This window comes from Falco naumanni, chromosome 1 (assembly GCF_017639655.2).
Source record: "Falco naumanni isolate bFalNau1 chromosome 1, bFalNau1.pat, whole genome shotgun sequence".
Lineage (NCBI taxonomy): Eukaryota > Metazoa > Chordata > Aves > Falconiformes > Falconidae > Falco > Falco naumanni.
In genome coordinates this window covers 106,930,486-106,943,352 of record NC_054054.1, presented here as the reverse complement: position 1 = coordinate 106,943,352, position 12,867 = coordinate 106,930,486, and the positions used below count along the sequence as shown (strand labels likewise).

Sequence of the window (12,867 nt, the reverse complement as noted above, 5' to 3'; positions counted from 1 at the left end):
GCGCTGTCCCGCCTCGGGGGCGGGGCGTGTGCGGGGCCGGGGCGGGGCGTGTGCGGGGCCGGGGCGCCCATGGCGGAGGGGCGGCGGGGAGCGGAGCCGCTGTGGCGGACCCCCCCGGGCCGCCTGGCCCCGCCGCACGTCTACCGCATGGCGGGGGCGCTGGGCGCCGAGCTGCGCCGCCTGGCCGGCCGCTTCGGGCCCGAAGCCGTGGCCGGGCTGGTGCCGCCCGTCGTGCGGCTGCTGGAGCTGCTGGAGGCGCTGGTGGCCCCGGCGGGCGCCGAGGGGGAGGCGGCGGCGGCGGCCGCGCGGCAGGACGCGGAGGTGAGCGGCGCGGGGGGGCTGGGGCGGCCTTCGGGACCCCCTCGCCGGCGGCACGGACCCCGCTGCGCCTCGCTAGAGGTGTCCCCGGCACGGCTGCGACCCGGCCGGCCGGCCCCCCCCCCCCCCCCGGGGATGGCTCCGACCCGGCTGCCCCGGCGTCGTCGTCCCCCCGGGACGGCTCCGACCCGGCGTCCCGCTCCCCTCCCCGGGGACGGCTCTGACCTAGCTGCGCCGGTCGCCCCCGCGACCCGGGACGGCTCCGACCCGGCTGCCCTGGTCCCCTGTCGTCCCCACCCCGCCGGGGACGGCTCCGACCCGGCTGCCCCCGTACCCCCCACACCCGGACGGCTCCGACCCGGCTGCCCCCGTACCCCCCATGCCCGGACGGCTCCGACCCGGCTGCCCCGTCCCCCAGCAGCCGGAGCAGGGGCTGTGGGATGCCGAGCGCCGGGAGCAAGCCCTGCACAGCCGCCTGGCCTGCCTGGAGGAGCAGAACCAGCAGCTCTTGGAGCAGCTTGTGGAGAGCCAGTCCCAGGAAGGTGGGTGTCCCCGTGGGTTTGGAGTCCCCTGATGCTACAGCGTGTCCCTGCGGGGGACGGCAGGCTGGGTGCCGGTCTGAATCTCTTCTCCAGGCTGCCCAGCCCTGGAGACCCCTCCTACCGGGGAGCACGAGTGTGACTTTATTCTTGGGATTTTGGAGATTTGTTATTTTGTTCAGGGACCCCAAATCCCCGAGCACGCCAAGGCCTCAGGGGGGTGGTGGGGAGAGCACAGGGTGTGGGCTGCTCTTGCCAGCACATGGATGCATTGGGCACAGCCTGAAGCTCTCCGCTTCCCTCTTTCTGCTGTTCCTGCTCTGCTACCTGCCGGGAACGTTAGTCTGGCTTTGCAGCAGCACGTAGGAATCTCATGGCAGTGTAGGGTTAGGGGAGCCCTTGGTCCTGAGGACACTCACGCCTGTCTGCACCCGTCTGGGCTCAGACAGCATGGCACGGAAGGAGCGGGAGGTGATGCTGCGGCTGAAGGAGGTGGTGGACAAGCAGAGGGATCAGCTTCGTGCCCAGGCCCACGAGATCGTCTGCAAGAGCCGAGACACAGAGGCGGTGAGTATGTGGGAGCTCATGGGTGTGGTGTGTGAAGGGCCTGGGGACTTGCTTTCATGTCACCTCTCCCCAGGGCTGTCGTGGTGGCTGGGGAGCCTGCTGGGCCAGATGCCTCTCCCAGCTCTGTAGGTGCTGATGGCCCTGGGTGGGGGCCCAGAGCTGTGGCTGTGCCTCACTCGCTGCCCTGGGCCCTCCAGCTGCAGGAGCAACTGCATCGCTTCATGGCCATGAACGAGGAGCTGCGTCACAAGGTGGCCGTGGTGCAGGCTCAGCTCAAGAGCACGCTGGAGAAGAAGTCGGACCTGGAGGCCATGATGCTGCAAACCCAGAGGGAAACAAGCAGGAGGAGCGGGACCGCCTCGGAGATCCAGCCGCCAAAGCCCAGCCTGGTGAGTCCGAGCCCGTGGCCCAGCTGCTGCAGGGCATCGCTGATGCCAACCCAGCTTTCCCGGCTCTGTGTGGGGTGTCAGGCATGCCCAGACCCGCCGGCCAGCAGGACACGGCCGCTCGAGTAAACCCCAGTGCTGAAAGTCAAATGGCGCAGTGCCTGCGATGTTGGTAATGCCTTGTTTGGGAAAAATTGGTAGGGGTGGAGGAAGGAGCAAGAGAGGCGAGGTGATGGGAGGAGAAGCAGGGTGGGATTCGGAGGATGAGGAGGATTTGCTACGCATGGTGATGGGTGGCGGGAGCTAGCCAAGCTGGGGAGTGGCCATGGCGCATGGAAAACTAGCAGACTAATTCCTGAGACTTCCATCTCTGCCTGCACATGGCACCCAGCCTTTGGGTGGAGGTTTCAGCGTCTCAGCTTGCCTGCTGACTCCCCATCCCCACAGGAAGGCGCGCCATCACCCGCGGAGGAGCTGCGGCACCAGGATGCTCACTGCTGCTTCTCCAAGGACGAGCTGCAGCAGATCCTGCAAGAGCGGAACGAGCTCAAGACCAACCTGTTCTTGGTGCAGGAGGAGCTGGCCTATTACCAGCGGTGAGTCCTGCCGCGGCGGTGTGGGGCAGCAAGCTGGGTTCATCCTGTCCCTGCAGCCCTGTCGGAGGCTGCTCCTGGTGCATTCCAGGAGGATTTCTTTGCCAGGCCCTTGGTGAACCAGCTGGCTTGCTTTTTGCCAGGGAGCTGCTGAATGAAGAGAGAGTCCCCAGCTTCTTTTTGGATGCAATGAAGTCGACTATCAAAAGGCAGAGAAAAAAAATCAGAGCTAAAATGCTGGGAACGGTGGAGGAGTCGGCGAGCAGGTGAGTCCGGCTGGCCACGGCCGACGGGGAGCCTCCCGTGCAGGGGGGATGCTGGCTGGCAGGCGCTGGTGTTTCCATGTGCTGTGACACCGTGATACCCTGGAATGGAGCTCCCCACACCAAGAGCTGCCTCCTCCAAAGGTTTGATGTCTGCAGCTGATGTCTTGCTCTGGCCCTGGGAGTGCCGCAGGGACCAGGCTCTTTGCTGCAACTCCCATGTGCCTGTCACCAGTCATACGTGGCCTGGCCAAATGCCACTCGTCTCTGCGTGGGTGTGACACAAGGGAGGCAAGGTGGTGACAGTGGGGCCACTGCACGAGAAGGCAGGCTGGTCCCTGCGCTGTACAGTTGGAGGCTGTCCAGCCTTTGAAGATGGCAGCAGAGATGTTCCCTGGAGGCTCTGGGAGACGTCGTGGGCAGCGCTGGCTCCAGCAGACTTCCCATGATGGGGAGGGGAAGACCCTGCGGGCACCGGCCCCAGCTCTGCACGACTGCGGGCAGCTGGGGGGTGAAGCCTGGGCTAAAGCTGCTGCGTGGCACCGGGGGAGCTGTATGGCACTGGTTTTTAGGGGCTCTATTAAAGTCTGAAGGGGGGTGAGCTCTCTTCTGCTACTACAGCCTGCTGCTTGCTTGTGTTGGGGTCTCTGCTGGCAGCTGGGGGGGTCTGGGGGTGCCTCCTCACCTCCCTGCCTGGTGAGGATAGCTGCTGCCCTATAAAAGCTGCTCTCATGTGTTCCCGCTTCCCTGCCTGGCTGTCACCCACCTTGATGGCAGGATGTCACCCACCTTGGCCCCGAGCCGTGGCTGGTGGTTGTTGGGCTGTTCCCCCAGGGAAGCGTGCGCTTGCTGTGGGGCAGGGGATGCCTGAAGACTGTACAGTGGGTTGTGGTTTCTGCTGTTGTGGCAACCGGGGACACACCATCTGCTGGCAAAGTGCCAGGCGTTTGAAGCCGGTGTTTGAGGAGCCTCGTGGCTGGGCTTGCTGTGAAACGTGTTTGAGGAGCTGGGGCTGGGCTTGCTGTGAAACGCGGCCGTATCCGGGATGTGAGCATCACGGTGGCTTTGTGGCAGGTCACAGCCCACCAGTGCTTCAGGGCACAGTGGCACCGGTCCATGTGCCCCCAGCTCTGCAGGGGACACTGCTTGGCTTGGCAGAGAGCCCTGGGGTGGCTCTGGTACTCACAGCTGTGGTGAGCCCCCGACTCAGTACGGGTTTACCCCCCGCTTCTTTGTGCTGCAGTGATGAAGATGAGGGCTCCTGGCTCCCAGGTCGCGGAGCAGACTGTGTGGATGCTCAGCCTCCTGAATCCAAAATTAGGAGCTTGTAAGTTTGTTCCTGTGCTGGGGTGCTGGTGGGGACAGGTGGCTGTGCTGGTGGAGAGGAGATCTGGGGCTGTGGACCCAGCACCTGCTGAGGGTATGACCGGGACGGAGCCAGGCTGCCCCATGCAGGGCTGGCAGGGGTGCTGCTGAAGGGGGGGTTGCTTGGTTTGGGGGGAACTGCCTTGTCCTGGGCAGGGGCAGAGCAAGCCTTGCTGCTGGCCGGGCTGCATCCCGCTGCTGTCATCAAATGCGGAGGGAGGTTGGGATACGGCTGCTTCCCTGAGAAGGCTTTTCTCCCCCCACAGCTGTTATCTGCTCTCTCTGCAGTTTTGGGCTGTGGTATCAGGACAGCAGCAAAGACCCCCCCACATCCAGCTGCTCTGGAACCTGGGAAATCATCGACTCACGGGACACGCAGCTGGAGCCAGAGGGAGAGAGTGAGCCGGTGGCCAGCTCCCCCGACAGAGCCACGCCGCCCCTCTGATCCCACCTGAACCGGAGCCGGATCTGGCCTCGCAGAAGCACTTCCCAGCTCCTCTTCTTCCAGCATCTTTGAGAGCGGCATGGCAGCCCTGGCAGCTTCCCCATACCATGGTGGCTGTGAAGCTGCAGCGTGGGGAACCTTCCTTCAAACTAGCCGGGACACAGTGTAGGGTGCTGGCCTGGCACGGGACGGCTGAGCACCTCCAGGCATCTCTGCCCATTGGCTACCCCTTCATTGTGCCCATGGCTTAACTATGGGGGTCCTGCACAGCCATGTCCCTGCTCCCCACTTCTCCGTGCTTGCAGCTCAGTGCAGAGTGGCTCTGCACCCCCTGCCTTACCCCAAAAGGGCTCTTCCCACCTGCTGATGGCTCTTTCTGCCAAACACCTCTGCTCACAGCCCAGGATCCCATCACCCGATCCTGCCCTGTGGGGGTATTTTGCTTCACCCCTTTCTGTTCATACCTCCCCTCATCCCTGCAATGTGAAGGTCGATTTGGGGTGCTGGGGCTGGCCGAGTGCTGCCCTGGGATAGCTGCACGGCTGGCGGGGGCTGGGCACGCTGCACAGGGTGTTCGGGTGCTCCTGTGTTGGAGCAGTCAGGATCAGCCCCGCCAGCGCTACTCCGGCACTCTTCAGGCATGGGGTGAATTGGTTTTGTCCTGGGACTTCTTCCTGTGATTACTGGGAACTGGAGAGTGGAACAGTCCTCGTGTTCACGGGGGTGAGTCGGGCCCCTTGGGTCAGGTATTTTCTAGCTTTGGAACTGGAGTCAGAAATAAATCAGTCTCGTTTCTCCTCCAAGGTACCCGCTGCAGCCTCCTCGCTCTCCTTGCCTGGGAAGGGCTGGGTGATGCTGCTGGGCTTTGGCCACAGTTCTCCAGCGCAGCCGTGGCTTTTTGTGCGCCACTGCAAAGGGCTGTGGCTGGCTGCGCTCCATCAGCCCCCCCGAGCCCCTTTCAGTGGGTCAGCTGTGATGGGGAGCGGGGCTACAGGGGTGCAATGCTGCAGCGCTGGGCACGGAGGGGTTAAGTCCTGCGTGGTGGGGGGAGCAGTGTGCTTCCAGTCCGGGCCCCCCTGGCTGAGCTGGCCTTGGGTAGGAAAAAGGTGTTTCCTGTGCATCTGCTGACACAAAGCTCCTGGGGAGACAGTGAGGTGGGACAGTGGCCAGCAGTGGTTCAAAAGCCAGCGTGGAGCACGCTGTGTCCCTGTGGGGGATGTAGGGACCCCACCTTTCAGCCCCTGCCCGGGGTTGGCAGCACTGTAGGGTGGCTCATGGGGGTCAGGGCAGGGAGAGGCAGTGGACACCTCATGTGGGTTGGGGGACATTGGCTAAAACAGCTTTGGGGGTGATGGAGAATGGGCACCGGGGGAGCGGGATGACTGTGGGTGATGTTCAGGCAGGCACCAGCCCCTGCGTGGCTGTGCTGAGGCCCTGGATGCTCTTTTCTGCTGCTAGGGTGGCAGCAAGGGCCACAAATAGCCCATGTGGTGGCATTCCCTGCCTCCCCCTCCCCACTGCATCCCTGACGTCTGGATCAGGGCGCCTCCTCCTGCGTTTCCTCAGGAAGAAACCCAAGGCTGGTGGGAGGAAGAGGCTGACCACGGGAGGGACGGGACGGGACGGACGGGACAGACGGACGCCAGTGCAGGGCTGGGGAGCCGCTGGGACTTGGGCCCTTGTGCCCTGTCGGGATGGGGAGCACCCGGCCCATCCTCTGCCTCCAGCTGTGGCTGTGGGTGCAGAGCTCTGCCCAGGAGCTTGACCCCGACGGCAGGAACGTCTGCAGGTATGTGCCACGGGGATCCCCACTCGGGCCCCTCCATCTCCTGGGGCCTCCCAGCAGCCCCAGGGGGTCATTGTCCACCCATCCTTCCATGGACAGAGGTCTGCAGCCTGGCATTGTGTGGGTGCAGAGGCTGGGGTGATGCTGGGGAGCGTGGTTGGGGTGTGCATGGGCATTTGGGGCACCAAGACTCCTTCTTGGAGTTATTTCTCACATGCTCCCAATGCACAGGGCAGCGGGGAGATGTGAGAGTGTTGGCAAAACTTTCATCGCACATCAGGTGGGAAATTTAGGCATAGCACACCCCGAAGGGCTTCTGGAGCCAGTGTCCCCTCTGCTTTGCTGCTACGCTGCCTCTCCTGTTGGTCTTGCCATCGATGGCAGCACCTTTAGTTGCCTTCACTTTGGTGCCTGTTTTTTTTGAGTTGCTGGCAAAGGTTTGAGCCGCTCCCAGAGCATCGGGGACTGGGCATGGGCTCCGAAGCGATGGAGCTGGGCAGGCCTGTCCCACCGCCCAGCCCCACTGCCTGCTTGGGCTGCAGCCTCTTAAATTTCCTTCTATTTTGCTGGTTTCCTTCCGGAGCAATGCCCGCGGCACCGCACCCCCTTCCTGCTGCTGGGCCCAGCTGGGGCGAGCGCCCGCATTTGCTTCACTTTAGCCGAAGCTGCGATGCCTCCCGCAAACCCACGCTGGCCCCAGCACCCCCTGCCCTGGCTGACAGCCCCTGGGTCTCTCCCGCAGGCTCCCCAGCGGCCCAGCGTGCTGCCCCGGCTGGAAGCAGGAAGGGCAGGAGTGCACGGCCGGTGAGTGATGGATGGTGACAAAGGCCAAAGCTCAGTCCTTGCGCTCGGCTGTGGCTCCTCCATGGCGCTGGGTGTTGGGGAGCGGCCCTACAGCTCTCCTCGAGCGGTGGCAATGGGGCGCTGCACCACGGGGACCCTCAAACGCTCACTGAGCAAGCGGCTAACGGTGCTGCGGCTCAGCCGGAGGGATGGGGCGGGAAGCGGGATGGCGGTGTTCCCGGGAAGGCCGTCTCGGCGGGAGGTGGGCAGGGGCAGGGGGTGCGCGCCGGGGGGGTGCTGCCGTGCACTGACATGCCTGCCCTGCTGCTGACAGCACTGTGCGAGGGGGAGGATGCCTGCGGGGTGGATGAGGTCTGCGTGAGACCTGGGGTTTGCTTCTGCAAACCCGGCTTCTTCGGAGCAGACTGCAGTTCCCGTGAGTATTTCCCCAGGGCTCAGCCCTCGCCACCCCATTTGGCAGCCTGGATGGTTGGGGGGCTGCCAGGCTTCCCCGCGACCCCCCATCCTTGCCATCTCCTTCCCTTCGCAGGCTGCCCTGAGCAATACTGGGGCCCCGACTGCAAGCGGAGCTGCCCGTGCCACCGCAACGGGCGCTGTGACCCGGTGAGCGGGCGCTGCACCTGCGACCCCAACCACTGGGGAGAGCTCTGCCAGTTCCCCTGCCAGTGCGGCCCCCATGGCCGCTGTGACCCCCTCACCGGTGCCTGCCGCTGCGAGCCAGGCTGGTGGGCACCTACCTGCAAGAAGCAATGTCAGTGCAACCCCACCAGCTCCCACTGCGACCCGCTGACCGGCCACTGCCACTGCCAGCCAGGCTGGTGGGGCAGGAGGTGCAGCTTCAAATGCTCCTGCAACATCTCGCCCTGTGCCCAGGAGACGGGCAAGTGCGAATGCAAGGCTGGGTTTTGGGGGCCGGCGTGCCAGCGGCGCTGCGACTGTTTGCACGGCTCCTGCAGTCCCGTCAGCGGGCACTGCAGCTGCAGCCCTGGCTGGCAGGGCAGAAGCTGCCGGGAGCCCTGTCCAGCTGGGAAATATGGGGCTCAGTGCGTGCACAGGTGAGCTGGGGGCAGCGGTGGGGTGTCCAGTGGGAACCCGGGGCCACAGCCAGACCTTGGGGGGGTAAAGTCATCGCGGTCCTGTCTGTTCCTTTGGTTGGCCAGGGAGACCTATCCTGGGGGCTTCGAGCATCCCTGGTTGGCTGCAGCGTCAGTGTTGCCCCAAAAGAAACATCTAATGCCAGCAGAAAGCGCTGGTGTTGTTCTAAACCTGGTCATCTTTGGTCCTGCTCCCCAGGGTGATGAAGTGGCATCTCTCCCTACTTGCTCCCTGCCCTCTTGCTACTACAGACCGTTAGGCACTATAGAAACTGATGCTCAGTGCTGGTGTGGGGTGAAACCTGTATTTTGGGGGGGGAGGGCTGGGGCTGGGCGTCGAGGCCTCACAGCCCCTCTGCCCATGCAGCTGCGGGAGCTGCAAGCGCAGCCAGCCCTGCTCACCTGTGGACGGCTTCTGCCTGGCCTGCCAGCCCGGCTGGAATGGGACCCTCTGCAAGGAACCCTGCGCTCCCGGCTTCCACGGCGAGGGCTGCCTCCAGCCGTGCCCCCGCTGCCAGCGCGGGGAGGCCTGCGACCCGGAGACCGGGTCCTGCCTGCACTGTGACCCTGGCTGGATGGGACCCAGGTATGCCCAGGATCAGGCCACCGGTCCTAGCGAGGGGTCCCTGCTCTGGGGCACAGTGGGCTGATGCTTCGCTCTCTGTCTTGGCAGCTGCAACAGCTCCTGCCCCGCAGGCACCTTCGGTGATGGATGCCAGCTCCTCTGCCCCGAGTGTGTTGCAGGGAGCTGCGACCCCGTGTCAGGAGCTTGCATCTGCCAGGCAGGCTACTGGGGAGCCAGGTAATGTTGGGAGCGGGCAGGGCTGGGGTCCTGCTCTCCCTGGGGGGCATTTCCTTCCTTTCCTCTCTCTTCCAGCTGCAATGACACCTGTCTGGAGGGGTATTTTGGAGTGAACTGTTCCTCACCCTGCCAGTGCTCCCGGGGGACCTGCCACCCTGTGCGGGGTGATTGTGTGTTGAGTAAGAGCAACCTCAAGTTTACTCCTCGGCACTGGGCAAGGGACTGTAACGTCCTAGCTGGGGAAGGTGTCAGGGGGCTGCGATGCAGCCCCATCCCTCCTGGTGCCCCCTGGTCCCACCATGAGTTGCCAGCTCCCACACACCCTGTGCGGGGCAGCTCCGTGGGCTTGGCAGCTGCAGGACATGCTGGACTCAACCTATCTTCTCCACACAGGTCTTAAGGACCATGGAGCCCTTGCAGCTGCCATCCTTGTCCCTCTCCTGCTGCTGCTGCTTTGCATCGCCTGCTGTTGCTGCGGAGCCAGCCCAGCAGATGCTAGAGACAGGTATTTTTTTATATTTTGCAACCTTCGATGCAAAACCCCATCTCCCATGTCCTTCGATGTCCGTCTCCTCTGTGCAGAGCGGCTGTGCCAGATGACGACGTTGTGGCCAGGATGAAGCACCACGTGCATGGGGTGCTGGCGAACCTCAGCGCTATGATGCCTTGCTTTTCCCTGGGGGGCTATAAACTTCCCAAAGTCACAGGTAAAAACAGCAGAGCTGCTGACAGCCCTTCCAGGGTGTCACCCCCACCCTGTGCTCTCTGCATCATCACTGTTTGGGGGGGGGGAAGCCTGGAACCCCCCTCGCCCCACTGCACGGCTCGGGGCAGGCGTTGCTTTTCCACCCCAGCCCCAGGTACCCTGGGGTGCCCGAGCTCAGCTGTGTGTCTTCTCCTTCCCAGTTTCCCACCACGACACAGAAATCCCTTTCAACCCCAGCTTCATTGAGCCGCCGTCGGCTGCGTGGGTTTCAGACAGCTCCTTCTCCTCCTTCGACACTGACAACGAGGGACCAGAGTACTCCGTCCCTCCCAGAGAAGGTGATGTCCATGGCTGCTCCTCCTGCCCCCAGCTACCCCCAGCCCTTCTGGGCTGCTCGGGGTCCCATCCTGCCCTGTTACCAACCCTGGGCGCCCCAGGGACAGGTGCTGAGCACAGGCAGCATTTATTTCCATGCCCCCATTTTCCTGTCTGCAAGGACACACTGGGGCCATGCTTGGCTTCGTGTGATGGGATGTGCCTGGTGCAGGCAGCCCCATTTCACAACCTCCTCCCTGGGGAAATGCTCCCAAGGACAATTCTGTTGCATCAGCCCCTGTCCTAATGTCCCCGAGTGTGTCCCTGGGCAGCCCTGACTCTCATTGCTTTCATCCTGCAGGCATCCCACTGCTGGGGGGGGCCGAGCTGCAGGATGGGGTGTCTCCTGCCGGTGAGGCACTCCCAGACCCATCTGCCTTTGACTCTGAGGATGTCTCGCAGCCCTTTGCCATCCCTCGCACCTCCAGCATCGCCAAGGCCAAGCGGCCTTCCGTGTCCTTTGCCGAGGGGACAAAATTTGGGGCAGCAGAGACCCCCAGCCCTGGGCGGAAGCCCAAGACCCCGTGGGGCCCATCCAAGCTGTCCACACCACCAGGGGACACAGCAGCTGAGCCCCCCACTGAACAACCAGCCAGCGATTGCTATGAGAGCCCCGAGCCCCTCAACAAGGGGGAGGAAAGCCACCGGCCATCACCCCGGGCCACCCCGGGGGGACGTCGGCGGGTGATCTCTGGCACCAGGCACGTGGCCCAGAGAGTGGAAGCACTTGAAGCAGCTGCAAAATCCAGCAGCTGGGAGAGGAAGGGGAAGGAGCCCAATGTCACCACCATCTACATGATGGTGGGAACGGCTGGGCAGGACCCCAAGGCAGAGGGGGGTGGCGAGGGACCGGTCCAGGCTGTGCTCAAGCGGCTGGGCAGCTTGCAGAGGGGCAAGTGGGCTGCAAAGGAGGAGCCCAAGGTGAGGAGGAGCGTCGAGGCAATCCAGAAGCCGCCCCGCCGGGCCCTGGCGCAATGCAGAGACTCGGTGAGTAGCTGCAAGCAGAGGGAGAGTGTCGTGGGGGCTCCCACTGAGCCATCCCCTGGCAAGCACCAGCAGCTCCCTGGGAAGAGACAGTCCTTCCTTCTCACGTCTCCCTCGCCAAAAAGCACAGGCGCCCAGGATGGGGCCCACGATGCTGCAGGTGCCACAGAGAGAGGCAAAAGCCCTGAGCTACTCAGCTTTGAAACAAAGGGACAGGTTGCGTCAAAGGAAGAGCCAAAATATGAAAACGTGACCAGCAGCGGTGCCGACTCGCCCCCCAGCCCCACCACGGAGCTGCTGGCCACCCCTGCAGCCACCTGAGCCACCACCGCCTGGGCCAGGGCCATGGGAGCACAGGAGGCCCCTCTGACCCAAGCGTGGCAGGAGCCAATGTTCCCCTCGGAGCTGTGAACTGGAGAAGCATCAAGCCTTCCCACTGACCCCTCTTCCTCTGCACCACGTTGCTGGTGTGGACCCTCACTGGCCAGCACAACCGGTGGGGTGGGTGATGCCGAGAGCTGCAGCAGTGGCAGTCCCACGTCGTCGCGGTGTTTCAGGGCTGGTTTCTGCTCTCCTCTGCCCTATGTGCCCCATTTTGTGTCTGCCACAGCTTGGAGGGACAGCGATGCTCTGGACACAGTGGTGGCACCTTCTGGCCCTCATAAAAGGGAGCGGGGCTGCTGGGTGCTCAGCTGGGAACCACACGGGCAAAAACCAGTTTCGCCCCATGGGTTTTCACCTTTCCCTGTCCTAGCTCTGGTAATGCTGCTCAGTCTCTTGCTGTAAAGGTGCTTCTCGCTGGAGGGGATTATTTTGTGGAGCTGGGCTGGGGAGAGATGATGGGCTATCACAATCAGCTTCAGCAAAAATGTATTTTAACTGCTTATCTCAAAGGGTATCTGGGTCTGCAGGGGTTTATCTGTGTGGCTCTGGCTTTTGTGGCAGGCTCTGGCTGCCTTCGTTTCTACGTACATGTGTAAAAAGACTCATGGCACAGCACAGGGTTTGTCAACAGCCTTTTAAACTCCACGCAATACCAAACTGCAGTTGTGCAAGAGCAAACGTGGCAGCTGTGCCATGACCATCAACCTGTGCACCTGGCGTTGTGCCGATCTGATAAGGATGAAAGCTGCAGGGAACATGGCATTTCCACAGGTGCCCTAAGCTCCTGCTATCTCCCACGCCTCATTCCTGTTGCAGCAACGTGTCACCATGGGTGGCTGAGATGCCATGAAAGTGCTGCAGCACGTCCAGCACAGCCAGAGGACCTCAGACAGCACGGGCGAGACTGGCACAGGGGCTCTGCTGCCTGTGCAAGGCGGTTGAGATGCCAAAGAGGACTTGCAGCATAAACTGGATTTAGATGTATCTAAGTGGTAGAAGTTTCTTGTATATTTTTCTGTTACTTCATGTGGCATGAAAGCCTCTGAATGAAAATTAAAAGATAAAAGAATCCTTCAGGAGCTGGGTTTCCCAGCTGCCCTCTGAATCAAACACACAGCTAGAAATAGTCTCCAAAGTGTGGAAAGTGTCAGCAGCTTTGGGCTTTCAGGTTGGTGTTTTTTTAAATTATTTTCTGGTTCTGTTGAATTCTGAACTCTCACAGAGCTGAGCCCAGAGCAGGGCCAGAGACAAGAGGGCAGAGGAAATGTGTGTGAGCTGTGAGGATCTGGAGCACCTATGTTGCAGCCTGCATCTCACATGTCATGTATGGAGCTCCATGTGGATTCTTCCTCTAGTCTGGCACTCCTGCTTTGAGGTTTAGGGTTTGGAGCGTTTCAAAAAACAGAGTGGGTTTTGCTTTTTCCCTTTTGCTTTTGGTGGGTGCTTCTCTGCAGTA

At 62.5% G+C, this 12,867-nt stretch overlaps 2 protein-coding genes across 6 annotated transcripts; both read left to right on the top strand.

The window, feature by feature from the left end:
• The first annotated feature begins 66 nt into the window (after positions 1-66).
• Positions 67-5,283, top strand: LOC121097927 (Rab interacting lysosomal protein). Of its 5 annotated transcripts, none has more exons than XM_040615382.1 (8): positions 67-321; positions 740-860; positions 1,303-1,424; positions 1,622-1,813; positions 2,258-2,406; positions 2,547-2,669; positions 3,910-3,993; positions 4,320-5,283. In XM_040615382.1, exons 1-8 carry the CDS (start codon positions 70-72, stop codon positions 4,474-4,476), a joined length of 1,200 nt encoding a protein of 399 aa, XP_040471316.1. In that variant the 5' UTR covers positions 67-69; the 3' UTR covers positions 4,477-5,283. The 5 variants fall into 5 exon arrangements, with proteins under 5 accessions (XP_040471316.1, XP_040471308.1, XP_040471335.1 ...); XM_040615374.1 differs by having other exon boundaries at positions 737-860; XM_040615366.1 differs by lacking the exon at positions 67-321 and having other exon boundaries at positions 350-860; positions 1,307-1,424.
• SCARF1 (scavenger receptor class F member 1) lies at positions 5,112-12,477 on the top strand. The gene is made up of 12 exons (XM_040615354.1): positions 5,112-5,199; positions 6,043-6,265; positions 7,005-7,066; positions 7,380-7,481; positions 7,596-8,121; positions 8,528-8,746; positions 8,834-8,962; positions 9,038-9,141; positions 9,356-9,467; positions 9,545-9,669; positions 9,869-10,006; positions 10,345-12,477. Exons 2-12 carry the CDS (start codon positions 6,171-6,173, stop codon positions 11,346-11,348), a joined length of 2,616 nt encoding a protein of 871 aa, XP_040471288.1. The 5' UTR covers positions 5,112-5,199; positions 6,043-6,170; the 3' UTR covers positions 11,349-12,477.
• The last annotated feature ends 390 nt before the right edge of the window (positions 12,478-12,867 follow it).